This window comes from Opisthocomus hoazin, chromosome 19 (assembly GCF_030867145.1).
Source record: "Opisthocomus hoazin isolate bOpiHoa1 chromosome 19, bOpiHoa1.hap1, whole genome shotgun sequence".
NCBI lineage: Eukaryota > Metazoa > Chordata > Aves > Opisthocomiformes > Opisthocomidae > Opisthocomus > Opisthocomus hoazin.
In genome coordinates this window covers 12,210,816-12,238,336 of record NC_134432.1, presented here as the reverse complement: position 1 = coordinate 12,238,336, position 27,521 = coordinate 12,210,816, and the positions used below count along the sequence as shown (strand labels likewise).

At 49.7% G+C, this 27,521-nt stretch overlaps 2 protein-coding genes across 2 annotated transcripts in view; one reads left to right on the top strand and one right to left on the bottom strand.

Annotated features, from left to right (window-relative positions):
- The window catches only part of FNBP1 (formin binding protein 1), a 105,809-nt gene extending 102,663 nt beyond the window's left edge, over positions 1-3,146 (top strand). The window contains exon 19 of the mRNA XM_075439691.1: positions 6-3,146. Within this exon, the coding sequence (XP_075295806.1) occupies positions 6-13 (8 nt within the window). The 3' untranslated portion in view covers positions 14-3,146. The remainder of the gene's footprint in view (positions 1-5) is intronic.
- Positions 3,147-6,041: 2,895 nt separating this feature from the next.
- USP20 (ubiquitin specific peptidase 20) lies at positions 6,042-27,510 on the bottom strand. Its single transcript, XM_075439362.1, has 24 exons — positions 27,426-27,510; positions 23,887-24,001; positions 23,445-23,498; positions 22,710-22,772; positions 22,434-22,565; positions 21,767-21,863; positions 21,507-21,576; positions 20,814-20,927; positions 19,626-19,704; positions 17,840-18,281; positions 16,820-16,957; positions 15,403-15,515; positions 14,780-14,952; positions 14,198-14,292; positions 13,610-13,643; positions 13,127-13,172; positions 12,674-12,854; positions 12,077-12,203; positions 11,128-11,297; positions 10,414-10,495; positions 9,940-10,048; positions 9,436-9,538; positions 9,116-9,187; positions 6,042-8,183 (listed from the first exon to the last, which is right to left on the bottom strand). Exons 2-24 carry the CDS (start codon positions 23,965-23,967, stop codon positions 8,023-8,025), a joined length of 2,736 nt encoding a protein of 911 aa, XP_075295477.1. The 5' UTR covers positions 23,968-24,001; positions 27,426-27,510; the 3' UTR covers positions 6,042-8,022.
- Positions 27,511-27,521: the final 11 nt, after the last annotated feature.

Here is a 27,521-nt window from a genome sequence, read left to right as displayed (position 1 = left end):
TTTAGATTCCTAAAGGTGTTTGTGCTGGTGCAAGAACCTCGGGGCGAGCTTGTCACAGAAGGAGAAACAAAATGGTCTGTTTACCCTGCAGGCAGTTAAAACACACCCCTGGAAAGCCAGACTCCAGCCTTGTCTGGAGTTCCCACTTGAAAAATTCAGACCTAAATTCCATCCCAGTATCATTCAGATGCCTGCTCTTTTCCATGGCATGCTGCTCGTGGCTCAGATTAACTTACAGCCTTTCCCACCCTGCTGCCAGCTTGGCACAGCCCCTCCGTAAAACACAACCAACTTTCCCCCCACCCAGTTACTCCGACGCCGATCAAAGAACTGCTGGCTGCCCTTCGATGCAAAGGGTAACCAGGGAGTCCCAAGCATGTGCTGGTCTGTCTTCTGTCCTCCCTTGTCCCTCAGTCCATCTGAATGTGTGCGCTGGTCCATCAGCATTTCACACGGTGCCTTTCGTGCCAGTCCTGCAGGCAGTCTCGGATACGATCCACTGGGCAGGGGGTGCACGCGTGGAAACCCTCCCCGGGAGCTGTGCGACAGCAGCTGGACTGGGCTCTGAATTTGTGGATATTAAATATGATCCACATGCATTATTCAATACTCTGCTTTCCCCAAAAGGTCACTAATACTTGTCAGCCTTTTTTTTTTTTTTTTTTTAAATCTAGGCTGATGCTCATTCCAAGTAGTACATCCCTATAACCTTGCTGTTTCCTGAAAGCCTTTGAGCTCACGTATGTACGCCTGTTTTCCTGCTTGTTCTCTCTGCCCGCTCCTCTCTCCCTGCTCTTTCTCACACACACACAGACACACACAGACAGAGACACCGGCATTTTGGTTTGAAGCCCCATTTTGTTCACCAGAGACCTCCGTTTTGCTCTCGTTTCAGTCTGCATGCTCGCCCTGTTGCCTTGCCTGCACCCACCTTCCCGAGCGGCACATTATTTTGTGGCTCGTTGTGAATCTCTTTGCAGTTTTCTTTTGTTGGTTTGTTTTTCAGCGTTTCAGACCTGCCTTCTCCTTTTGCATGACCTCTTGTGCGTTCTCATCAGTTAATGTTTGAATAACAGAATTTTTTTAGAAAAATAAAAGAGGAAAAAAAGAAACAGCACTCTGTTTCGTTCTCCCCCCTTGTCATGGACTGGACCTCGACCCAGAAGCCAGACAGGAATTGCGACCATCCTGTTCTCGCATGGTTTTATTTGAAGCAGAAGTAGCGTGATAAGTGATGCTGTGCTTTGCCATGTCACGCAGTGGAGAGAGCTGTAATGTCTCCAAACATCCCATGATCTGGACCTCAGCGCCTAAGAAAGGGCCAAATGCTTTCTCGACTTCACTGTTACAGCCGTTGGTTTCCCCTGAATCTTTCCCATTGCTAGGATTTTATCTTGTACGTGTTTGAGCCCCGTAAAGTCAGTTGCTGCTCAGTACCTCCCGAGGGCCTAATTTATTCATCGATCCCATCGTTTGGGGGAATCCGCTTGCTCTTGGCAAACGTCAACACTTTTTGTAAAATCCCCAGAATTTGAGAAAATGTATATGGAAGCCACTACAGGCAGCGACCCTAAAACGAAGCCCCTCAGGTTTAGTTTGCAGACAAACGCACGTCTGTTGTTTCGCTGCCTGCTGTTCAGCGTCAGCACCCAGAAACGTGTCCAAGAATCGGGTGCTCTCGGTGCTGGGGGCTGCCAAGGCCGACCCCCTCGGGACGAAGTCATTTCCCAGCGGGGCACACGTTGTGTTCAGAACTCTGTCCCTTTCTCTCCGTTCAAGATAACCGAATTTCATCTCCAGAAGCACAGCGTCCCTCAGTCCTACAGTTAGCGCTGTAGCTGCTGTGTTACGGTGCTGAATACCCGCGAGCATCAACCAGCAAAAGGTTCGGGTTCTTAATCTACTTCACGCGGCTCAGGAGCCCGCACTGAGAGCAGGCGCTGCCAGCGCTGAGGCCACTCCGCTACAGCGTTAGCGGTGTCGGAAGAGTCATCATCAGTTTAATTACCATCCTTGTCATTGCTGCTAGTGTGGTCACCTAACTGTTTAGATCCGTGAGCCTCCGATAGCTGAATGTGACCCACCCGGGGCTTTGTGCGAAGGCTTTGTTGCATCCATCTATCAGGGGACCTAAATGGTTAAGCAGTCAACAGGTGCGCAAAAAGATCTTTAAAATATTTTTAGCTGCAGTATTTTTATTCTCGTGTCCGATGCACTGTTGAATCAGCAGCTAGGAGAATTCATTTTCGCCTCTTGTTGTGCCATCTATGTAAAAAATTTAGATAAAAGTTTGCTTTTATATATTTAACCTAGGTGGACAGTATATTATTGTCAGCCTCTGTGGAACATTTGAACAGTTGCAATGTCTGTGTCGCTGCGTAGCGCTTTAGAAGGAGCATTAGCTTTAGCTGACTGATTTTCTTCCAGAGTTTTATTAAAAGACCATGTATGGAGTTTTTATAAACTTGGCAACTAGTTCCTGAAAGCCCAGATCTTAACACTTAAGAAAAAAAATATTGACAGTCATGTATTGGAGCCTATGTGTGTTTATTCCGCTGCCTTTATTCAGGGTAACGAATGAGTAATTTTTGTAGAATTTACCTTGTGCAAAATCTGAGGGACTAAATATGTGACTGGTTTATAAAAACTCTGCTGGAATTTACTGATCCTGCCCGGAAGCATGGGCCGTACAGCTACGGAATCTCATTATCCCCAGCAAAAGTCGCTAATGCCCTTTCTTAACACCTGTAAATAGAGAAGAAACGTATTTACTGATACTGAAAGTTGTGTTTAATGCTGAGTATTTTTCAGAAGTTCATTTAGTTTGATGCATATTGTTCTTTGTTTTTTGTTTTCCTGCCTGAAGTGTCAAAAGACCTAAAAGAAGCCAAATTCTATTTTAACATGATGATGTCGAGCACTTTTTTATTTGTATATGTGTGTGTGTATGTGTGTTTGAGCACTGATCTCTGGAGTTTGGTGGCATCTCCGTGTTGTGATTTCATTGCCAATGTAAAAGGTTCTGGTGTTGCCCGTTCATTTCTGGAGACAGAATTCAACCAAATAAAGTGCTTCCATTTGAAAGCGAATATTGACCTTGTAACAATGAAAAGAAAGTCATCCTCGTATTTAAATAAACATTTAATTCCAGAAATGCAGTTTCCCTGGACCCTTTTGATCCTCCAGAGAAGATGAAAAGGCAGTGTCTCTTTGCCGGGGCCGCTCTGCTCTGGTCTTCATGCCAGGCCTTGGTGAGCCTTCTGCCTGGCCATGGACATTGTCAGCCGAGAGCAGGAGCTCAGCTGTGCTTTACTGTTTCAGCCAGGTAAAACTTCATGGCCCCAGACTCCCCGAAGCTGCTCTCTCATCCTCCTTATTCTCCTTGACGATGGGATGGATTTGGGTTTCGCTTCCAGTGGAATTCCCAACAAACCAGCAGGAACCGCCTGTTCCAGCGGGGTGCTCGTGTCTGGCGGCTGCTGACGGGCACTGACACCTTCTTACTTGTGGGACTTGGTTGTTGGTTTTATTTCATAGTATCTCATCCTGGAATTTTCAGGTATTTGAAGTATTAATTTGGCTCTGCCTGTACCTTGGAGCTCCTGTCCCAACAGCTAGTTCTGTTGGGTCACTGTCAGGCCCTGTTTTACCAGATTTGGCCTTTCCAGCTGGCACTGAAGAGAAGCTGAAGTGGTCGGGGTTTATTTGGTCATCTGAGGAGAAAGAAAAATGCCCTGTCCCGGTGGACGTTGCTCGTGTGCTTGGGAAGAGGTGGGTCTTGATCTTCCCCGCTTCAGCAGGAGGCCATGAGAGCTGGGAGCTTGGGGAGAATTCTTCCTCCGAGAGAGCTGGGCTGGGTCGTGCCTATAGCTGGGAGTCTTGGCAGATGGGTTTGATGCCGATTGCTTAGATTTTAAAAATAAGCCTGTTGCAAGCGTAGCAAATACTGTATTTGTGCGTGTGTGACCTGCAGCTGAGTGAAACACCATCACGCTTCCCTCCACTGCACCACCTGAAAACCCGATCCGTTTCTGTGAGGCTGGGTGAGGACACGTACGATTCCGTTGGACTGCGTGGGGCTGGTGAGCCGCGTGTGCGTCCCCAGCAGAGACCAACGCTGGCGAGCGGCTGGGGAGCTCCTCTGTCACCTTCTGCCCCGTTCCCTGGGAACAGCCTCGCCCCGGGAGGACGGGCAGCTGGCTGGTGCCTTCACCTGAAGCAGCTCCACAGAGATTTTTTTCCTAAGGTCAGATTGCCTTTTTTTTTTTAAAAAAAAAAAACAAACAGATTTTCACTTGTTCCTTGCCAGCACTAACGAACATCCCTGTCGATTCCGGACAAATCAGCACTGTTTATCAAACAGCCTGCTGCTCTGGGCGTTTTTGGGAAACTGTGAACAGGAGGGGGTGTTGGTCTGGCTCCAATTTTGATTTATCTTAAACAGAATTAGCGGTGCTAACTATAAATAGAAACAGCACAACCCCGTGAGTGATTGGAGGCTGGAAACCTGAGCTGAGCACTAACGGGGAAGAAAACAAAACGAGCGTTACCTGTGCTGGCCGTGGCGCTGAGCGTGTCCGAGGGGCCGGGGTGCTGTGTCCGCCGGCCGGCTGGGGGAGCAGAGGTGCCCCGGGCACCAGTGGGCTGCCGAGCAGGGCCACGCGGATGCGTGGGGAGGGTCGGGCCGTGGGGAGCAGTGCAGTAGGCAGGTCTGCGTCACCAGCGGCCGAGCTTATTCCCCTCCCAGTGCTGAGACACAGTGTGTGCAGCATGGGGGGAGCACTGTCAATCTGTGACTCGCAGCTCGGCAGCATCCAGGTGACCCGTTTGTGAGGCCACGGTCTGGGCATGAGGAGCAGCGCGTGCAAACTGAGCTCCCCAGTACTCCCAGCAGGCTGGGGAGGGAGCAGATAGTCTAAATACTGAGGTTAGCTCCAGCAGTCCAACGCGTGAGCAGTTCTTTCATCTTCCCTCTCTTGCAGTCAGCAAGGGACTTGATGAAGGAAGGGGGAAATGAAGTGATTCGCAGAAAGAACGGGTAAGAGTTCAGCCAGAAAATGTAGCTTACGTTGGCAATGGCCAGCCGCCTTGTGACGCGTGTTCAGAAATCCCGCAGCTGCCTACTGCGGGAGTCGGAGCAAAGCACTGCTGCTGTCGGATTCCAAGTGGAATCAGAACAGAGCTTTGAGCAGAGGACAACAAGAAGTGCAGCTCTGCTTGTGCCAGAGCAGCACTCGAGCTGTTTGTCTAGACACTGGATAATCCCCTCCCAGGGGTGTTCGTGAACATCTCCCGGAAGGTTCTGAGCACTTCTGCAGTTGCTGAGGTGACCGGGTTTGTTTGCGAGATGCGGGTTGCGGCGGGTGACTCCAAGTGGCTGAGGAACACGTTCTCATTAACCGAACTCAGCTCTGGCTGTTCGGGTGCTTCAGGCTGCGGTTACCGCGGTGTCACGGCTCTGCAGAGCGCTGTGCTCTGCCTCCAGCCCCTCGCTCGCAGGCAGCGCTCCCGTCGCCTGCCTGGCGGAGCAGCTCCGGTGCCGCGTGCGAGCAGGGCATGGGGCACAGCCTTTGCTGGGGCCCCGGCAGCAAAGCTGCCCTCCCGCTGCCAGGGAAGTGGATTATATCGGTCGTGAGATCTTCAGCCCCGCAACACACCAACAGAAAACTGCCAGAAACCTGGAACAGCTCAATGAAACTTCACCGACTGCCCGTACAAGTGACTCCCAGAGCGAGGATGGTCAGGCAGAGCACGTGCTTCCGGACAACACGCGCGGCTGAAATGGGTAAATGGAACACAAACTCTGCGGGCAGAGCCTGAGCGGAGCCGGCGCTCTCCTCCCAGCGAGGGCAGTACGGCCTAGGGGACTGGGCTACCGCGCTTGCCCCTACTGAGAGGGATCTGTTCCCGCAAGGCCTCGCGGCAGCAGGGACGTTCAGTTGTTTTATTTTTCTAATTTTGTTTCCTTCGTTAACACTGTAAGCTCCGTGGAAGTTCTCGGAGCCTCTGGCCGCACAAGGCAGGCAGCAGTCAGCACCGTGTTGAATGCACGTGTATTTATTGGAACACATTTTCAGCACAAAGTAGAACACTTAAGCACAGGAGTGTTGTTACGGTCTGTACAGCATCCTCTGACGGCACGGACAACACGGACATGCAGCCCTACGGGCTCTGCAGCAGATCTGAAGGCAGCTGCAGTGGCTAACAAAGACAGCTTAGAACGACGAGAAATCCCAACAGCGGCTCATTCTCTGACCTCCCCTCGGGCCTGGCTGGGTATATACAAGCATCCAATTAACAGGATGGTAAAATTAACATGCGGAACCATTTACAGACACTTTTTTAAAGAAGTTGCTGTTTGCAGCAAACATTTGGTCTAAAAAAAAAAAAAAAAAAAATCTGAAGGCCACATTTTTCTTTTCAAATTCTCCTGTCCTACACCCTTTCCCACCTTCTATCTGTAAGTCAGTGAGTGCCCTTTCCCTCCCCTCTCCCTCCTTCAGGGAGGAGCTCGGGGTCCCAGCCCCAGCGGAGCCTGGCACCCCCGGGGCCACACTGCACTCGGGTTCCAGCGGCACGAACACAGCTGGGCTCCTCCGCCCGTCAGAGGCCACCTCTGCCCGGCTCTGCTGCCAGCAGGTTGCAGCCAGACGCCTGCACCGTGGCACCAGACCGCACTGCTGCCTCTCTGGCTTACGAGGAGAACAAAGAACTTTTCCGAACAGCCCTGCTGAGAAAAGCGGCGATGGCCTCTGCTGTCCCCCTGCCTCTCTCCACTGCCTGCTGGCGGATGGGCCACGGCTGCGTTAGCAGCGGTGGATTGGGGAGCACGTTGCTTGTTCATTAACTGAGCCACCGGGTACCCAAACGCTGTCTGCGTGGAGAAGCTGGAATGATGGCAGCACCTTGGGTGCAGGAGCAGCTCATTCCTAAAACGCTGCTTCAGCAGCCCGGGCACTACTCAGCCAGGCCCCTTCCCCAGCACCCAGTTACCGCCCAGCCCAGCAGGCTCTGGGCGAACAAGCAGGCCTGTCCTCGTCCTTCTTGTGACAGACGTGGGGACAGAGCCAGGCTTACAGCAGGGCCAGGCTAAGAACAGGGTTACGAACCAGGAGGCCTAAAGGCTGCATCAGCGCTGTCCTGTGTCCTGCTCCAGCGAAGCCCACCTGGCGACAGCTCGGAGTTGAAGCTGCTGGTGCACCACCCCTGTCAGCTCCACACCTGGGAGGCTGCTCCACAGCTGCCGAGCTGCCAGGAGCTTCAGCACAAAGAGTACAGTGGGAAGCAGGGCTCACCTTCCAGCTTCGTTTTCTGAAAACGTGCTGAACGCGTGAAATCAGATACAAGGAGAAAAAAAACCCAAATCTGCAGGACCATGAAGGTGGGGCTTGAGGGGCTAGGGAAGAACGAAATGGCCTCTTTTGAAATTTCTGAGTTGATTGCAACGGAATTTGCAAGAACTAGATCAAGAGCAAAACTAGGAAGTTGTGACAGCTGTGCTCCACCAGCATAGAACTACTGGGAGGCTTTGTGGCTTGGTCAGCTTCCAATAACAGGTTTCTCTGGGTGCAGCACTGCCCACTGGAAACTTAAATAACGTTTCATTATCTTTATACATTTGAGTTAAAAAGTGCCAAAAGCAAAACCTGCAAAGGAGCGGAGAGACGCAGTTCACGGGGGCAACCTGGGAGTGCTGGTTCCTTGTCAGCAAACACCAGGGAGAGGGCTCGGGTCAAAGCACATCCCGGCAACGTTTGGCCACTGCCTCCTACCGCAGCGTCACCCAGAGACGAAGCACAGAGAAGCTGCTTTTCTCCCAGTCGTGCCCAGCATCACCCCGATAGTCAAAGCCACGTGAAAGGACGGCGGAGGAAACCTGCCCTCCCCAGCAGCAGCGGTGGGAGCTGCACACGCCCTCGAGTACCAGACAACGGACGGGGTTTGGCTCCTCAGGATTCCCCAGCCTTCCCTCCCCGCACGGACGCAGCTGTGCCGCACCTTCCCTGCCCCATCCCGCACAGGTCACACAGCCCGCGTCTCCGCTTCAATCTTCTGCTCCCCGTGTAGGTTTTCCACTTCCTGGACCTGGGCCACGTTCTGCCTGATGGCAATCTCCGGGCCCCCTCCGTACAGCGTGCTTAAATAAATCCATGTCTCCTCGGAAATCTGCCCGTAGTCAGCACCTGAAAGGGACAACAGCAGCAATCAGACGTGCAGCCATTGGAGGGAAAGGCTGGTGCACCACGCCGCGAGGATGTCCTCTCCAACCACCTCCACCCGCACAGGCCCACCCCTGGGAGCAGCGAGGCACGAGGGGTCCCTACAGCCGCACGGTCCGGCCCCGCCGAAGCCCCCGGCCCGTGGACAGCTGCAGCCACAGTGGTCCCCGCCAGCCCTGTGTCGGGCCACCAGCTGCTGGAAGCCACCGGGGCTCCACGGCAGCGTCACTGGCCACTGCAGGGTCACGTCTTCCTTTCCTGAGAGGAACTGGGCAGCCGCAGCCTGTGGTGGCAGGGCACAGCGGCAAATGAGCTCTGAGAGCCCAAGGGGCTTAAAAACGGGCACTCAGACACCCCAGGCCCAGGCAGGGACTGCAAACACTCCTCCAGGCTGTCCTAGGAGGCACAACTTAAGGTGGTCAAAGCACAAGGCAGGGAAAGCAGAGCACTCTGCCATAAAGGTCACAGAGGAGTAAAGCAGAAAGGGCTGCCCTGAGAGACAGCCGAGATACAGATGCAACCTTTATCGGCTTGGCAGGGGAGCCCAGTGAGCACAGCACAAGCAGTGCTATCTCACAAGCTGGACCACAGCAGACACTGAGTAAAGAGAAGTACGGAGCAAGAGAAGATCAAAGCTACAACGCTGGCAAAGGCGAGTGGTGGAAGGGGGCTGGGGAACAGCAGCAGATGTGGGGCTGCAGGCTTCCCGTCAGCAAGGCGGTCACACAGGAGCTGCCAGTGGAGAACCGAGATGGCTGGCTCACAGGGATGTGCAGGGAACTCTCATCCTCTGCAGCACCGTCTTGCTCTGTCACCGCTTCACTACGGACAGCCAGATCCAGTGGAACACTCTGCTTCACCTTCTGGGAACACCAGACGACAAGCACGAGCCTTACCCTGCTTAACTTGCACGTGGCCACCTGCTTTCATGAGTGCAATCTTGCTGTTGTCGATTGGCCCAGGAGGCTCTGTAAGAGGAGAACAAACACGTCAAAAGCCATTCTACTTTCCATGCTGCCAGCAGATCCAGCTTATTTCCCGAGGTAGTTATTTCTGCCCTGCCCTTGGGGACCTGTGGGCAGTCCGAGTGGCCGGTGTCTGAGCTCTGGTCACACCAGCCAGGCACGGTGCTCACCGAGGACGTGCACCTAGCAGACAGACTTGTTTCCACTCTGCCTCTCGCCCCCAACAGACTCGGAGGCCTCTGGCTTCTTACCGTTATCCTTCCCCTTGACAAAGGCTTCCCACTCACGGAACCACTGCATGCTGATACAGTAGATGACACTTGGAGACTCCTCTGCCTGGAAAGCCTTGTTCAGCTGGGAGAGCAGAGGAGAACAGAGACATGCAGGAAGGATTTAGTCACTCCTGAGATCTGGAGGAGCCCCTTCTGGTACCTGCAAGGCAGCCTTGCCAAGTCTCAAGAACCCCCTTATAATTCCACCATGTTCCTCACAGCCTGTTCCTGCTCACTGAAGCAGGCAACAGACCAGGATGGTTTCAAACTTCGTGTCCACATGCAGCCATGCACAGCATTACCGTGTTCCGGCTGCACCCCCCGTGCTGCTAGCACTGGGGAACCCCAAAATCAGTCTCCCGGCCATGCTGTAGATCACATTCCAGAAAACATGGGCAGGACTTTTCCACTCACTGTCTGTGACAGGTCTCCACTTCCCACCCCCGCCCTTTGCCATTGCTGCCAGATGTTTCCCGTACAAACCTTGATGAAGGTGTCGATTTCAATCCTCCTGCGTTTGGCAAGTGCCTCAATCTCCACTTGGCAAATTGAGCACACGTACAGATGGTTCACAGCAGGGCCGCCCCCGAACCTGCGCACAGAGAGAGGGAGGGGAATGGAGAACAGCAGGAGAGGGGAAATGCTTCCCAGCCCTGCATCCTATGGAGGTGGCTTTTTATGCCACTGCAGACGCTGCAGAAGGTGGTGCAGCTGCAGACGCCCTCTGACTGCCTTTACTCAACATAAGGGTCACAATATTGCTTGGGGACAGTGCATTGACACAGCTCATTTTGGTTTAGATTAGGAAGCTCTACCAAATACAAGTCTTTTCCAGTCCGCAGCAAGCACTGCGTACCTTGCAGGTGCCCTGGGAAGGGATTATGTCTGGGGCACTGCCCCAGCTGTGAAACAAAAACCAGAACCCCCTGGGAGGAAGAACGAAGTGGCCATATTCACCTGTTGTACAGATACTCCCAGACGTTCTGGGGCAGGATCACCACCAGGTCATCGATGTAGTGGTATTTGTTAGGAGGGATCCCTGTGGAGGGAAGGCAAGAGGGAGAGTTAACCAGGGAACTCGTTATTGCTGGGCAAAGACACAAATAAAGAGAAGCAGATCTTCCTTGGTGAAAACTCCCTGAGTCCAGAAGCTGCTTCCTCTGCTGACGGAAGACAGTCAAGAGTTCATTAATTGTAGAGGTTTCTCAATTCATGGCCTCAGTTTCTAACCAAGTGCTTCATTTCCAGTTGGTGATTTGTAAACACGAGGGCTCCCCAGCATGACAGATGGAAGCAGTGGACCAATAAACCGTGGTTATCAGCTCTCTCTAGCAGCCCGTGCTCCCTTCTCCAAACAAACACTGAAGGCCAACCTTGCTGATAGGGTAACACAGATAAATGCTGCCTTATCTGCTTTCTACAGGTTTGTTTTGAAAAACAAACAGAGAACTGAAAACTGTGGTTTCCCAGCACTACACATCCCTCCGGGCCTCCGACCAGCGGGACAATGGGGTCACTGTCGCACCTCTCCCTGAGCTGGCTGGAGTTTCTGCCAAAGCAGCAGATCCTGCTGCAGCGTACACTGGATCAGGATGACAGCTGGAGCTTTTCTTCCGAAGCGAAAAGGTGCAGCTGAGAGTTGTTCCTCCCAGCCCAGCAGCACTGCCTTACCTCCATGAGGGCACAGAAAGGTGTGATTGGTGATGGGACCAGGCTCGGCAAAGGTGTTGAATTTATTGAGCCACTCTCGAGAGATGTAGAACTGCAGTAAACTGTGCTCCTTCATGCTGGCAAGGGACACAACCTTCTGACGCTCTCGCACAGCCTCTTCACTGCTTTTCCTTAAGTATGGAAAGGAAGAGAAAATAAGCGATTCCTGAAAACTTAGTTTTAAAAGAACACAGAATCACAGAACCACAGCATGGTAGGGGCTGGAAGGGACCTCTGTGGGTCACCCAGACCAACCCCCTGCCGAAGCAGGGTCACCCAGAGCAGGCTGCACAGGACCTTGTCCAGGCGGGTCTTGAATATCTCCAGAGAAGGAGACCCCACAGCCTCCCTGGGCAGCCTGGGCCAGGGCTCCGTCACCCTCAGAGGGAAGAAGTTCTTCCTCCTGTTCAGCTGGAACTTCCTCTGCTTCAGTTTGTGCCCGTTGCCCCTTGTCCTGTCGCTGGGCACCACTGGAAAGAGTCTGGCCCCATCCTCCTGACACCCACCCTGCAGATATTTATAAGCATTTCTAAGGTCCCCTCTCAGCATTCTCTTCTCCAGGCTGAACAAGCCCAGCTCCCTCGGCCTCTCCTCGTAGGAGAGATGCTCCAGTCCCCTCATCATCCTCATAGCCCTCTGCTGGGCTCTCTCCAGTAGCTCAGCTTTCTCAAACTGGGGAGCCCAGCACTGGACGCAGTACTCCAGATGAGGCCTCACTAGGGCAGTGTAGAGGGGAAGGAGAACCTGCCTCAACCTGCTGGCCACACTCCTCTTAATGCACCCCAGGATGCCACTGGCCTTCTTGGCAGCCAGGGCACACTGCTGGCTCATGGTTAACCTGTCGTCCACCACACGTTTCTAGGCAGTTCTGCAGCCAGCAAGGGACTGCTGCATCCCGGGTACTGCTCACCTGTAGAACAAGACGTAGGCTTCTGCATTCTGTACCACGGTCTCATGGACTTCGGTGACATACTGGTCATCAAACTCATACCACTGGCCATTGATCACGTTCTGGCAGTAGGCTATGTAATGCCCACCTGTAACGAGAAAACACACCGCTGCTCGGATTCGGAGTGCAGACCGAAGTCAGGCCTGGGATAACATCAGCAGCACAAACAGGATCAGCTGCTGGCAGAGAACGGAGAGACAAAAAAAAACTGCCAAGGCATAATTCCTGTTCAGGCAAGCTCTGCCAGAGGAGGGGAGCCTGGCACCATCACCCTGATTTGCCTTCCTTGGAAAGGGCTTCTTGGTGAGACTGAACATCAGGAAAGGGTTTGAGCCAAGCCAGTGGTGAGGCTGAAATCGCTGCAGGGGATCTGCCAGAAGCTGCTCAGTTCACCTTTCAAAGCGCAGAGGCTGAGCAAGCCTGGGAATGGAGGGGGCAGGCCTTCCGCCGCACTTCACCCCAGAAGAGGTGTTAGCGAGTCCTGAACACGCTTCTGCTTTGCTCATACCCATCTCATCCCCGTTCACCTCTGCCTGCAGCCACAGGAGGAGGACTTACTGCCTGCTGTGCCATGGTGACAGATGACTGACAGGAGATCATAGGTGGTGATCTGGGAGACGCACTCCTTGGCTAGGAAGGGTCGCAGATCCAGCCCCTCCAAGGGGAAGGAGACGTGACTGTTGATCTTGAAGGAATACATCACCTCATGCCGGAACCGTTTCAGGTGGATGCAAAGAATCTAAAAGACCAAGGACAGAGAACACCAAAGTGCAGTTTTGCCATGGGCATTCTGATGAAACAGCACACTTCTGTGCGTCTGATCTTTGCAAGACTTCTTCGCCTCTTAGTCTTGAATGCTGCTGGCTCATCAGCTTAGAGTGGGGAAGTCTCTTCTGGTCTGAATACAGGACTTTGCCACCAAAACAAACTGCTATTTCTGTTCTACCTCTAGCCTCCTTACCTCCTCAGTGGCTGCTAAAGAAAACTAGGAAACAAGGTGCTTTTACTCACCTCTGGTAGCCGGAGAACTTTGCAGTACTTTACTCCATTCCGCAGTCTGAGGGGGAAAAAGAACCTAGCTGTGAGAAACGTCTAAAGCAAAGGGATGCCAAAAGGCAAGGCTGGGTCTTGCTCGTTTTGAAATCCAAGACAAATCCTGAATTCCAGCACCAACAAAATCAGCAGCATCCTTCCCAAATGAGGCATGGCGTGAGCAGTTTGTCAGGCCTCTTCTTTCTTGTACAATAGCTCCATTACTGCCAAGCCACTTCCCTGCTCCTATCCTTCTTCCTTGCTTTTCCCCCCAAAGCCAGCACTCTTCCGGTCTGTGATCAGTGACCTCTCAAGACCAGAACTCCAGTGTAAGGCAAGGCAGATTTTACATGCCACTCAGCAGAAGAAATGCCCAGGCCGATGGCACAGCAAAATGTTTGACAGCAGTACAGAGAAATAAAGCTCCAGAAATACAACACGACACAGATAAAGCAAACTTACTTTTTACACCGTTCACAGCTGTACATGTTGTCCCCTGTAGACAAAGAGGAGAAAGCCATTATGCAGTTACTCAGAGCCCACAACGCTGATATGGCTACGTTTCCACCCAGTGCAGAGAAACCAAGTTAAGCAACCTCTTGGGGAAGCCAGCGTGAGAAGAGATCAAAACAAACACTTCTCTCGGTAAGCGCAGGGAAGAAGGGAATGCAGTCAACTAGCAGAAAACTACGACATTGCCCACCAACACAAGTGAATAACAGCAAATTGTTTGAGTCCTCTAGAGCTTAAGGAGTCGATGGAGAAAGTGAAGAAACTAAGGTGGCTAAGGAGCGACAGCACTCACAGCTAACCAACAGCTATGTCTGCTGCTCGCTGAGGACACTCTCACCCGGATTTCCCACCCAGGAGCAGGTGGAAAAACTCACTTCTGCTCAGAGATGCTGACCTGCCAACTTGGTACTGGCAGTCCCTAAGTGAAATACTGAGGCAGGATTTCCAGATTTAATCCACCTCCAAAATGCACATGGAATACTCCTCCATGTGTTTTTCCCTGGTTTGTGCTGTCAGACCCCACTGAAGAAAACTCACCCTTTAACTCATCTGCTGCAAAAAAGGCAGCAAGGCAATCCTCCAGCGTCACAACAGGACCCCAAAACCAGCTAGGGATACAGGACACCACAAATCTGCAGAAGAGAGGGGATAAAGAGGAAGACTTATACATAAAATAGCTGGACACTGGCATACAAACCCCCACATGGACGATGGGTTTCCTTCTAGCTGTAGGTCCTCAGCTCATCACTCATCCCAGAGGAGCAGGGAAAGCATGATCTCTCTCGGCTGATGTTCCTACTGTGATTGCTCAAACTGGAAATGATTTGGAAAACTACACCAGCTATTAATTTGCTCTGGAGGGCAAGACTGAGCTAAAGGCAGAAGTGAGGGATTATCAGCTGCACAAGAGATCTCAAGGTGTGTGACAGAACTAGAGGAACAGCAGTAACTGAAAAGGCTCACATGGAAAGGCTCAAAGACCTGTGCCGTACCAGATACTGTCATCCACAGAATGGTTACAAGTGACATTCTGCTGTAAACACCGCTGGTTAGCGACAGCTGCCTTCCAGCACTGCAGGGCAAACCCCAGAAAAAAGAGGTCCTGCGTAGGGAACACACCTCCGGATATACTCCATGATGAAGGCGATCCAGCCTTGTGAGGCATAGTTGTCCCCACACGCCCCCGTCTTAGCTGGCACATTTTGGTAGATGGCAGAGTGCAGCTTGGCCAAGTCCTCCTTCCCTGGGATTGGGAGTGACAGGTCCTGGAATGTCTCCACTGTCGTAGAAACCTGGAAATATCCAAGAGGAAGAGGTCTGAGTTTCCTGTGCGTGTAATGGAGCTGGGACCTGACCTTCATCACCTTCTATCACTGCTTGGATTTTGTCTAGGCTAGAAACCTGGGCTGGCAGTAAGAGCAACTCACTCTGGCTGATTATTTTTCACTGTTGTCAGCAGGATGACTTTTGTCATGGTTTTTGTAGCACTGGAATCAGTTTTCTAATGTGAATGTAATATTGCTAGGTCAACTCAGTAACATGGAGAAGGAAACAGACCCTTAAGAAGAAATACGAGTTCTTGGCATGGTGGGTTTCTCACAGCTCCCCCACCATCCACCTATCGTCACTTCAGCGGGCCTACTGCACCCCACGGCGTTTGGGAATAGCAGCACGGCTTCCCAAGAGGAGATCTACCCGTCAGAAGACTGTGCTCTTTGGCTGACAGCCACCAGGAGACTCACTCTGTCGCAGGTGAGGCACTGCACCAGGCTGAGAATGGAGCCATCAAAGATGTCAGAAATCACGCTACGATAACGAAGTTCTTTCTTCTTTTTGCCAGAAGCCTGCATCTGGGCTGAAAGACAGACAAGGAAGCGCCATCAGGTAGCAACTCCTTCCCAGTCTCCCGTCTCAGGAGAGTCATGCAGCCGCAGAAGAAGAGCACAGGACAAGTGCTGTCCTGCATGTTCAGATGTCACTTGTGTGCCAGCGAGACAGTGGAGCCCGCTGTAAGCTGACATGCAGGACACTGCTGCGCAGGGTGGCACGAGGAAGAGGGAGGTAGCCAACTAAACCAGCACAAACGTGCCAGCTCTCAGCAGGCAGAAATTGTCTTGCTGGAAATCCTGTTTCCATCCTCTTACTACATGTTTCCATCCATGTTTTCCATCCTCTTACTACCTGTGGCCCTGCCACATGGAGTCCCTGCTTTTTTCAGGTCTTGCAACATTTTGCTCTCAGCTTTACATTTTACTTCCTCTGCCCTCTCTGCCTGTATACTTTGTCCTTTTTTTCCCCCCCACTCTGACATTTGCCATGTGTTTCCCAGGTGGCTTGCACTAGAGAGGACTCTCCACAGCAGAGACTGGCCAACACAGTTTTGTTTAATAACAAACCCTCTTCCCCATGCACATGTGCACGGAGACAGAGTGCTTTTTATCCGGCCAGAACATCTGTGGCTGTGCTGACCTCAGCCAAGGGGCTGGGACACAGCTGAGGAAAGAATGAGGAAAGAATGCCATTACTGAACAGCTGTAGGGACAGTGGTATAAGCACGTGCCATAGTGTTTGCAGACTACGCAATGCTGAGGGGTTTCGGTTTGCAGTTTGCCTGGGATGAAGAGACCCGTCTGATAACAGCAGAGGCCAGGCTCCACTCTGAAGCCTAACAATGCTCCCAGCGCTGGACTGACATCTGCAGCCTTAATTCTATTATTGTGAGCCCAAGATGTCCAAGAGGCAGGAAGCTCTCTCTCAGTAACACCATCTTACAGTTCTTTGGCCCACATGCTATGAAATTCAAGTCTGGCAGACAAATGTTTACACATCTCTGCACTCCCCTAAAGGGACAGAGCTTGTGCCTGAGACTTCATACCCATTTTATGAATAATAAAAACAGCGTGCAGATGCAGACATGGAAATCATTTCAGGCTCCAGGAGCACACGAGGACATCTGTTATGCTCAGAGCTTGACTCTACCTGCAGGTTTACTGTAGTTTTTGCCTAGTACTGTTTCAGAAAGCACTAATGTCCACGGGAATCAACACTTCTTACAACTGTTAATCAAGATTCATGACGGATTCCTTCTCTTTTCTATAAATGAAGCCCTCTTCCTCTGCATGCTCCCCCCTTTGCCTCCCAGCATACACAGTGCGCTACCTTTCTTGAGTACGTAGGAAGGTCCAAGCCTGGCAGGACTGGAGCGAGGAGGACTGCTAGAGAGCTTGGAGTGCATTTCATGATGGACTGGACTGCAGGGGCGTGAGGAGCAGCGCACGTAGGCATCATTGTCAGGTTCTGCTTGGGAAAACGGGGAGGGAGAAGAGCATTAGTGAAAACCCCAGTTCTGAAAGGGAACCCTACTGCAGCCAGTGTCAGCCCAGCGCTGCGTTCCAGCACAGAACCTTTCCCAGTACGCACAGCTCAGTGTCTGTAAACTGTCCTGCTTGCACAGGCTGGCAGATACTGCTCCCTCAGTGCATGGGTAAGAGTGCATACAGAGCTATACTGAACAGCTAGTAATTACATATGTAAAAAAAAAATCAAAACCACCAACGCCATTTTTTCACACTTATGACTAATTAGGTTTTACAGCTTGCTCCTGTATCCCTAATCCACATAAACAGCATTGCTGTCTTCAGTGCCAGTTGGCAGAGTAAGACTCCTATATAAAGAAGCGTTGAAAGATCGGATATGTTCAGTTTGAGGTGACTCCACACCTACGTCTTAACTGCTGCGCTTTTCTTTTCCCTAAGACACAGAAATGCACAAACTCTGCCTCTCCCTTTTCTCTCCACAAAGCCCGCAGTCCAACATGAACAAATACCTGCTTCCACGCCGTCTCCACAGCTAAGATTTCCCCAGGCCAGCCTATCAGATAAAGCTACGTACACATACAAAACCTTTTTCTTAATTAATTAATTTTTCTTAATTTAGTGAAAGGCATAAATACAGTGTTTGCAGGTCTGACAGAGGTGGCTACCGCTGCCTTCAGGACGCAGTCTTTACTCAGCTAAACACCTCTCTGGCTCACGTATCACATTTTCTTAAGGAAGCAATTTTGCACAAAGGCAGAACTGCTCCCAGGGACACTGAGCAAAATCCTGCACTACAACGCTGTCCCTGTGTAGGGTGATAACCTGTCTTCTCACAAATAACACGACTGGAAGAGGTGTTTACCTGGTGTCCTGCATGGGCTGGCAGGACGGGGAGCTGGCAGCATCTCGGGTGAGGCTCTGCCATCAACTGGCATCATAGTTGTATCAACGTCTGCATCCTCATCCACCTGCTCCGAGTTGCTGCGCCGATGGCCACAGGAGAACTTTCTGTCCTTCATCCTCTCCTTCTCGGAGATCCCTCTCCCTGCTTCATCCTGGATCAACAGCTCTGTCTCTGCCAGGGAGCTGCTGCTCATGCCGGCTGTGGTCCGACTCTGACCATCTCCTTCACCCCTGTCACTGCTCGAGTCACAGGAGAGGAACTCATCCTCCGAAGGACTTCGGTCACCCTCTCGCTTGTCATCCTGGTCACTGGTATCCAAATCCCTCGTCTCTGCAACAATTGGTTCCTTCAGTTCTTCATGAAGCTGATCCATCAGGCACCGCAGGAACTCCTGAGTGTCCTGAAAACCAGGAGTAATTCCGTGTTAGTATCCATCCAGAAATGGGGCAAATGAGAGGGGCAAAAGAGGAGATGGCTCCATTCGCAGCCTCTTTCAGTGCTGCCCACAAAGGTTAGCCACCTCTGCAACACAAGGAGACCCTACTAAAGCAGGGAGAGGACCACAGAGATCTACCAAGAAGCCTGTCTGCTATGTAAATGTTTTCAATTCCTAAATGATAAAAGGCCCAATTTTTATCTGAACATCTGCAGCTGAAAGACACTGAAAAGCCAGAGCGCAGCCGCAGTATGCAAACCATGAGCTTATTTATCAGGGGTTTACCACTGATAAGAGGCAAGAGACAAGGAGAAAGCTAATGAATACAGCAGGCCGTAGAAAACGGACTCTTCCCCACAGAACAAATTTCATGAACACTGATTTCTGCTCATGGCAGTTCCTCTCTTAGAGAGGGCAGATGAAAATCTTTATAGGGAGTGGAACCAGAAACCAAAGACTACACAGTCCAGGTGCAAGCTCCTACATTCATAACACATGGTAAAAGAGCTTATACATTGGCTTCAAAGGACCTGCTGGAAAGCGACTTGGTATTTTGACAATTCCACAAAGTTAATTATGATGTTTCTGTTATTTTATGAAAGTTTGGCTTTTAGCCTGCCCTGTCTTCCTTTCAACTTCATCTCTTTATAGCTGAGTTTTCCGATCCAACATACTTCACATCAAAGACAAATATAGAAGTTCTTTCATTAGTCATTTTTTTAATCCTCTGTTTTGATTTCCTGTCAGTATCACAGCTGAGATGTGTTGTCACTTCTCTTGTAAATCTTCTAATCATAGTTTGATGTCTACATTTTATGCTAAAGAATAAACACAAGCGATACGCTGATAAAAACTTCAAAGAAAAAAATCATACTATCTTTAAATACGATTTCGTTTGCTGTAATCCCCTAGAAAAAGAATATAAACCATTCGTATCTTTAACTTTTTAGTACAGATTTATCCAGGTTTCTCAGCTCTGATGTGAACAAATAATACCTAACTTTCATATAGCAAGTGTCAATAGATCTCAAAGCCCTTTATAAAGGAGGTGACCATCATAATTGCAGAGGTGAGAAAGCTGGCATGGGAAAATGCGCTGATTTGGTACCAGCATGCCAGAGGCAGAGCCTGGAAGAGAACTCAGGTCTCCTAAATCCCACCCAAGCGCTCTGTCAGGTCACTAATACTGACACAAAACAGGCAGGACCCCTGAGCGCAAGCTCTTCCTTCTGAACACAAGCACCACCGCTGCAGGAAGAAAAACCCCACCATCTTCAGAATAATGGCATGGTTTTTTTGAGGCCCCACCTGCTGTGCATAGCCGCGGAACATGGGGTTGACGAGTTTAATTCCATGGGACAGACTGCTTGGAACAACATAACTCGGGCTGTTTAGATATGAAAAAATAAAAAAAGAAGTTAAGTTTGCTTATCAGGCCTGGAGCCAGTTTGTCTAATAAGCCATAGAACAGGGTGTGGTAACTAGTTAAAGAGGACAAAAGATAATTATGCACCTGCATAGCCTGGGCATATATTTCTCTATGAGCTGGATGACATACAAATTCAGAGACAGAAAGCATCTCGCAGTCATGTCTGTCTATCCTTCCAGAGAGACTCTTCCCTAGTGCACGTTTCACTTAAAGCTCTGTCCAAGCTTTGAATCGTCTCAAGTGATTCTTTCCAGAGCAAGATTTTGCAATTAGTTACTTGGTGTGATTTTGCAGCACCATGAATGTCTCAAAATCTGGGTGGGCTGGCCACACAGTAAATGAGGTAAGTCAGAACCAACACTAGAATGACATTATATTGCTTCAGAGTCTACAGCCTTCTCTTCCAGAAGGACACAGTTCACTTTTGCTCTGTATCTTATTTATCCCTTGTTACCAACTAACATGAAACAAACATGCAATGCCATTTAAATTCCTAGTTTGATCTTTTTCAATTGATTGCACAGAGCAGACATCTTCAGATTTAAGAAGAGCTGTGTTATTTTACACTGTCTTTTGAACTGGTCTAGAATTTGAAATAATAATGAACATTTCCCAAAACATCACCTGCATTTTCCACTCTCTTCGGTAAAAATCTCTGTATAGCTTTTACCATCCAAATCAATAGTCCCTGTGCTAATCAGGAGCAATGCAATTAAGTGCTGGTCACTCCACGCAAAATACTCAGAAACGGCCCTTACTCCACCATTTTTGCTTCATTAACAACAGGGAAGCTATATTAAAAAAAAAACCTCTTCCTTTTTAACGTTGTAACATTAAGAATGTATTCTTTTCACTGACATCAGTATGCCCATTTTATCACCAGTAGCAGGATATGGGATCTCCTAGATATGGGGGAGTCCTTGCATACCCATCTACGTCGGGTTTCACCCAACTGCCTTAGACTGCGCACTTACCCTGAAGATCAATTTCCTCTTTGCTGATGCCAGACCTCAGAACTAACGTAACTATGAAACCTGTCCAGATCAGATTAGCGAGTGACCACTCACCGTTTCTTATGCCAAACCTCAGACACCAACTTCTGGTAACTCTTGCACAGCGCTGGTTTCTTATCTGTACGGACCAATCCACCACATTCCAGAAAAAACTGCGTGAGAGGTGGGCTGCAAGGAAAAAAAGAGAAGAATTCAGTGCACAGAAATGTCTCGTCTGGTTCTATTTAAGGGTTTATCAAAACTTAAATGCATGTCTTTTTGAAAGCATGCTTAAGATACTGTTTTTAAACTGCAGGAAGAAGCAATTCCAGATGCAGATTTGATTCCTAACATGAAACAAATGAAAAAGGCTGATCTGAATCTGTTCCCAGTATAGAGAGGAGATCCTGGAATTAGTTCTCCACAGGATGGCTAGAAAATATTTTAGGATATGGGTTGTTAGAAAGGTATCACTGGGGAGAACAGAGAGATGTGACACGCCTTCCCATGGGATAAATACATTTCTGTCACAGTGAAGTTTTATTGCAAGCACTCATCTAAACACGTGTCTTGTATGTAGCCACAAGTTGGCTATTTACTCAGTTCCTACTGTAAAACTTCTGTTGCCCTAAACAAACACCAAATTTTTCTGCATCTAGCCTGGCTGTTTTCTCTTTGCAAGACTCATCTTGGCCTCAGATCAGAGGCACTACTTTTGATATTTAGTGAAGTCCAGTAAAGACTCTACTGAAAGGCGCTAATGCCTACCAGTTAGAGAGAGCCTGAAGTGCTGCATTCATGTAGCAGGAGTTCCCAAGATTTTTCATTCCAGTAAGGCCTAAAGCACAAACAAGAGAGGCGTGAAACACTTTCCAGAAGTGCTGCTTTCTACATTCCTCCCCAAAGGAGAGGGAATTCAGCCCTTTCTAGGCAGTCTCCACACTCTGCTCCTAGGAACCTCTCAGTGCAGGTCCTATAGAATGCAGAGTTACCCTCACAGCCCTTTCATCAGCTCCGTGCAGGGTTACCTCTTGGTTTCAAATCATCATCCTCTGATTCAGATTCGCCTTCATCAGCCACTGCAATCGGAACAGCTTTCAAAGGGTGAGCAGGCAATGGAGAATCCTAGATTAAAGACAGAGAAATAAGCATCAGTGAGAGGTCTGCTTTGAAAGATGAGCTTTGAGAGGTATTATCGTACACACAAATCGAGCCAGCCTTTACAAAAAGCACTCTGGAGAGAGGAGAACCAGTTGCACTGTCTACCCTTCTCACTAATGCATGGAGGGAGTGGAAATAGTACCATTACTGCTTCCAGTACACAGGGTAAGAGAGGCATCAGGAATATGCAGCAGTGTCACAAGTACATGTGTGTCTGGTCTGACAGCTAAGATTTCCATGGGCCATGCACTGAAAATGAAGATGTGACAGCTGTTGTGGTTCCTCCCAGAAACAGACACCCCACGGAAGAGGCCAGGAAAGGTCAAAAATAAAGTCAAAATGGATATTCAAGTCATCTGGAAGTCTTCTTGCTGGGAGATCCTTTAAGACAAGGCTGTTGGTCCTCTGACTACAGGTAGCCACTTTCAGTGAAAGAGCTCCTATCACAACAAAAGCCTGGACAACAGCGGAAACCGCGTGGCTAATTTTGCAACAGGTAAACAAAAACCCTGCCACGCTGTGACACCGACCCACCGGTTCAGAGAACTTCACTGGCGGTGACTGCGAGTGCACTGCCAGCCGCTGGTCCAAGAACACCTCCTTTTCACAAGCGTAACACCAGATGCGGAAAGTGGTCAGATTCACTGTCAGGTTGTGCTTTTTGGCCTAAAAATCAAAAGGTGAAATAAGGAATCTTGTCTGACAGCTGGCTGAAGTTAAAGCACTGGACTACCAGCACAGGGTAGAGGAGGATTAGGTAATGGGAAAAATCCAACTCTGTCTTAAGATGGACAACAGAGAAACGTTCACCTGTGCGTGAAGTGTGCTGTGGTCAGCAAAGGACTCCCCACAACCAACATAAGGACAACCGATCTAGTGAGAGAAAAGAGCAGAAGTACAATGGGCACATCAAATTAGACCCTTCACAAAACAGTCTGCAACTCCAGTCCCACCGGCAGCTGCAACTTCAGAATCGATCCTGCCAGTTTTCTAACCCGCTTTTTATTCAGGGCCCACAATCAGATGGAAAACTGGAATTGTTATAAGAAAGAAAACTTGGAACCAGGTTTGCACCCACATAAAGGCTCCATTCCAAAGCAACTGTTCCAATGGGCAGCTCATCTGAGCAGTCTCAAAACGTCTGGACATTCCAGTGCAAAAATAAACTGCCCTTGCCCGCCCCTTGTCATTCCTTTCCACCTCGCTGCCCTGAGCAGCGTCTTCCGAGGTCTCACCCTCGCAGCCTCCCTTCTCCGGTGCCAGCAGAGGCGGGACCCAGCCGACAGTCAATGCTTGTTCTTTCCTCTTGGGACTACCAGGGGCAATCACCTGAGGAGTGAACTGTGGCATCTTGGCACATTCCGACAGCGCTAGCCTTTAGTCTAGGGAGCCTCTTCCTTCAAATCCATCAAGAAACAGTGGATAGTTCCACTGTGAACCCCCTCCTTGCTTCCTGCTCTTTTTTTTTCAGAACAATTTTTTTTTTAGATTTATATTAAAGAGAAGTCCCACCATATCATGCACACAAATAGCAAGCCATTTTACCTGAAGACAAGCCCAGAGATTTGGTCCCACAGCTCCACAAGACTGGCAAGTTCCCTGCATATTCATGATAAAAGAAGGTCGGTTTGCTTGTTTGGTCTTTTAAGTAACCCAGTCCTTCAAGAGTGGGAAACTTCTCTGTCAGACAGGCCTCGCCAACCTGCAGCTCACCGTATTTCGTTTCTTAAGATCACACTTCCAATTAAATATAGGCTTTGCAGCATTTTAGCTAAGTCACACATCTGAGTAGGATAAAATGACAGGAATAGATCAGATGGGGTCAACACAGGCTTACTTTATGGGACCTGTGCAGGGTACGTCAGCACCGGCAGAAGTTTCTGCCTCTCCTGTATGGAGACAGGCAACCTTTTCTTTGAAAAGCAAACATGCAAACCCATGCACAATAGCTACAAGGGAAAGGACTGACAACCAGAACACCCTGTACCTTGGATTTGAGCAGCAGATCATCCCTGGTCACCTCTCCTATGGAATCCAGGTGAGGACAGATGTCTCTAGTATCCCCCATTTTCACCAACGCTCACCTGTGGGGGGGTGTTTTCCTAGGACAAGAAAGGATAGCTCCCTTCAGCTACACGTCAGATTTGCTCTCACAGATTGTAAGAAGATAAATTAGCATGTTTTGCATATTATAGATTACAATATACATCTTTAAAGTTCAGAGATCAAAACAAATCTAAATCTGGAGCCAGTGATATTAGCTAGCACAGTTCTGACCCATTGCTGAGTGGCTGCATTGTGGTATCATAGGTTAATGAGCAAGGCAATGGGGAGAAGAAGGGAACACATGAATAAAGCTAATAATCTGTACAATGGGGAACGTGCGTTCAGAAGTGTAGGGGGGTGCTCAGTACGCAGGCACAGCCTCAGCAGCGCAGCTGCCGGGCTCAGTTTCAGGCCCGGAATGGATGTGCCAGAACCTCAGAATGAGAACAGCGGTACAGCGAGGCACTGACTCCCCCTCTTCTTAAACTCCCAGACTGTCTGGATCATGTAGCATGTCTGAATGACGCAGAGTCCTATGGCAGTAAGTAAAACTCCCAATAACTCATACATGCTTTACATACATGACTTAACCGGCCTTGGATACCAGGAACACTCTGTGGACCTGACTAGACTGCACTTTTCCCCTGGAAACTGGGCGTTCTATGCTAGCTCAGCAGGTGGGGTGGGAAAACAAATGTGGCGATCTGAACTGACTTCCTCTTGCCAAACACAAACACGCAGAGTGAAGAGATACAAATCTAATTAGCTTGTTTGCATGAAACTTAAGATTAAAAGTGAAAGGGCCTGCAGCCCAAGACACAAGTATTTAGCAAATGGTGTCTAGGGGCTTCAAGCTACCCATACTGTGCTGATCTGAATCTAACATTTAGTTATTATACTACTTTATCTAACATTAAAAATATGATTACTGTTGTAAATCAGACTGGGCAAGAGGGAATTTGACTTCAACGATCTCTAACACAGATAACCAGTCTTCAGTCTCTGAGGAATTTACCATTTCACAGATATTTAACAATACAAGCCACATAACTCTCAAGGACTGTACAAAAAGTCACAACACTGTTCCACCCAGCTCATACATCCAAGCACCACAAATACAGCGGATTTCATAGCTGCATGCTTATGAGCACAATAAACACTTCCATGGTGGTCCGTGGGCATGTAAAAGACTTCAAACATGTCTCAATAGCATACAGCTCTAAAAGGAAAGATGAGAAGAGTTTGTGTTTCTTAAGCATAGTTTAAATAACCTCACTTGTGGTTGTTAAAGAAAAAAGAAGACAAGTGATCTTAACAACACAGATCAGGGTCCAAAATACTACTGTTCGCAGGATATGAAGCAGATACAGAAAGCCCAAATCATTACAAAAAGAATTGGAAAAATCTGATGAATTTGAAGTTAATGACTCCAGCAGCATGGTTGCTACTCTGTTGTTTTCACATTCTGAGGACGTTTGAAAGAGTTCCCAGTATTATCTGGTCTGAATCACTGACAGTGGGGAAAAAAGGAAAAAACAAAAAGGACAAACGAGTAAGCCATATCAGCAACACTGATCTTGGGAGCTGAAAAGCTTGCCTAGCACCTTGCCTTGGCAGAAGACAAACCTCAAGGATAATTTTGTAACAACGTTTTCCCAGCACTCTTTGGAGCTGAATAAACTGAACTGGAGGAGCAAAGCAAAACTGGAGGAGCAAAGCAAAACTGGAGGGAGGCATCATATTTGCATACTAGAAAACACAGCAGTGGTGGTAACCAGGCTCTGGGTAACCTGTGAAGAGATGCTTAACAAACAACTGAGCAATTTTATGCAGTTTCACAGAGAAGAATAGTATCATGTAACGTATGTTGATTTAAAAGACAAGGGACAAGACTGCAGTAACTTTTGACTAATGCATAAAACTGGGACACTTTCAGGCTCTGAGTTCCTTCATCAAAACCGACCTCTTTTCTAAAACACATCAGCTGGTCCAATTAAAAAAAAAGACAGTATCAATGCCATGCTTGCTATTTCACCTTCCTTGATTTCTCATCCCTTTCCCAGAAGAGGTTTCCCAGAAAACCTAATGAACAAAATATTGTTTTAAAATTAACTCCAGACCCCTTCACCTTCACCAGCTTCAGCTAACTGGGCACCGCTTTTGGAGCACGCTACGTTAAGCACATTCTTGTGGACGTGGATGGTTTTGGCACATTCCGTGGGACCACCCCTCTACTCGAAATTAAAACTATGCCTTTAAGCTTTCTGGCACTGCGATGCTGATCTGCCCACCTAGGGCTTCCCTTTCTGAATAAAAGAGGGGGAAAAATCTGATTTTCGCCTCTCAGCCCTGGCTGAACGCATCAGAAAAGGTTCGAGACTGTTCAGAAGGAAGTATTCAATCCTTACCTGCCCCCAACTCTGCCCTAAGAGCTTCAGCTGGCACACACAGCTCTCAAATGCCGCTCAGGAAACGAGGAATTTAGTAAAAGCACTGCCAGAAAGCTTAACTGTGCCTGTCAAAATGCACCGTGTATGACGGGAAAAGAAGTTCCCTCAAAACAAGTCCTTCAGCCTGTCTTTCTCAAGCACTGCTGTGGAAGAACAGTACCCGAACACGTCAGAACAATTCCACCGTAACTGCAACCTACTTTCAGTTGCTGAAATTGCGCCAAACCCAGTGTCTCTGCCTTCTACAGTAACACATTTCTTGGGGTTTCTTTTTTGCTTAAAACAACTGTGTGGTTTTGTAGCAAGGCTAGAGCCAGCTGTGAAGAATTTCTGATACGTGCAGACTCACGGTCTGCCCAGTAGCTGTTTGTAAGAACAAAAGACATCTCAGCACCGTTCATCCACCAAGCAACTAGCAGGTCTGCTCGCTCATCTTGCATAACCTGCCAAGGTAAAGGAGTACCTGCAGCGGTTCTTGGCGATATTTTATACTTCAGATATCGAAGAAAGAAATATTTACTGAACTGCCCTGCTGACACGGGAGAACCAGAACCCAGGTGCTTCTGACTCTCAGCTCGACGCTTGCCCTGCATCATGTTCTGGGAACGGGCGAAGGAGACCAGGGTTTAGCGCAGATCGGCTGCTGGAGGTCCCAACGCGACGGCGCACCCAGAGATTCAGCTCTCGAGAAAAAAGCACCTTTGGGAAGTGCCCCCCTTCACCCCGCCACGGCCCTGCTGGGGTGCAGCCGACCCCCCAAACTCAGCTCCTCTCCTGCAGACGCTCCCGCTGCCAGGCGTGAGTGAAGGTGAATAAACAAATTCCCCCGCACGCCGGTGGGCTCGGGCGGGACCAGCCACCGGCCGCCGCGCAGGGCCCCGCTGTCGCCCCGAGAAAGGCCCCGGATGCCGCAGGAGTCCCCCGGCCGCCACCGCTGCTGCATCATCCCCGGCCCGGCGCGGCCGCCCGCCCTCCCCAAGACACCGACCCGAGGCGCAGCCGCCCCCCGGACCCCCCCTCCCTCCCTCACCTGCGGGATGCCTGGGGCGCCGCCGCCCCCCACCCCGCCGCGGGGCTGCGCCTCAGGCCGGGCCGCCGGGTAGGCCGCGCCCTGCGGCCCGGCGTG

Coding starts and splice junctions, on each gene's coding strand:
- USP20 (XM_075439362.1), bottom strand. CDS start 23,967: ATGGGGGATACTAGAGACATCTGTCCTCACCTGGATTCCATAGGAGAG. Junction 15,516..16,819: donor TTCCTACGTACTCAAGAAAG/GTAGCGCACTGT, acceptor TCTGTCTTTCAG/CCCAGATGCAGGCTTCTGGC. Junction 9,188..9,435: donor TGTCAAGGGGAAGGATAACG/GTAAGAAGCCAG, acceptor CTCCTCTTACAG/AGCCTCCTGGGCCAATCGAC.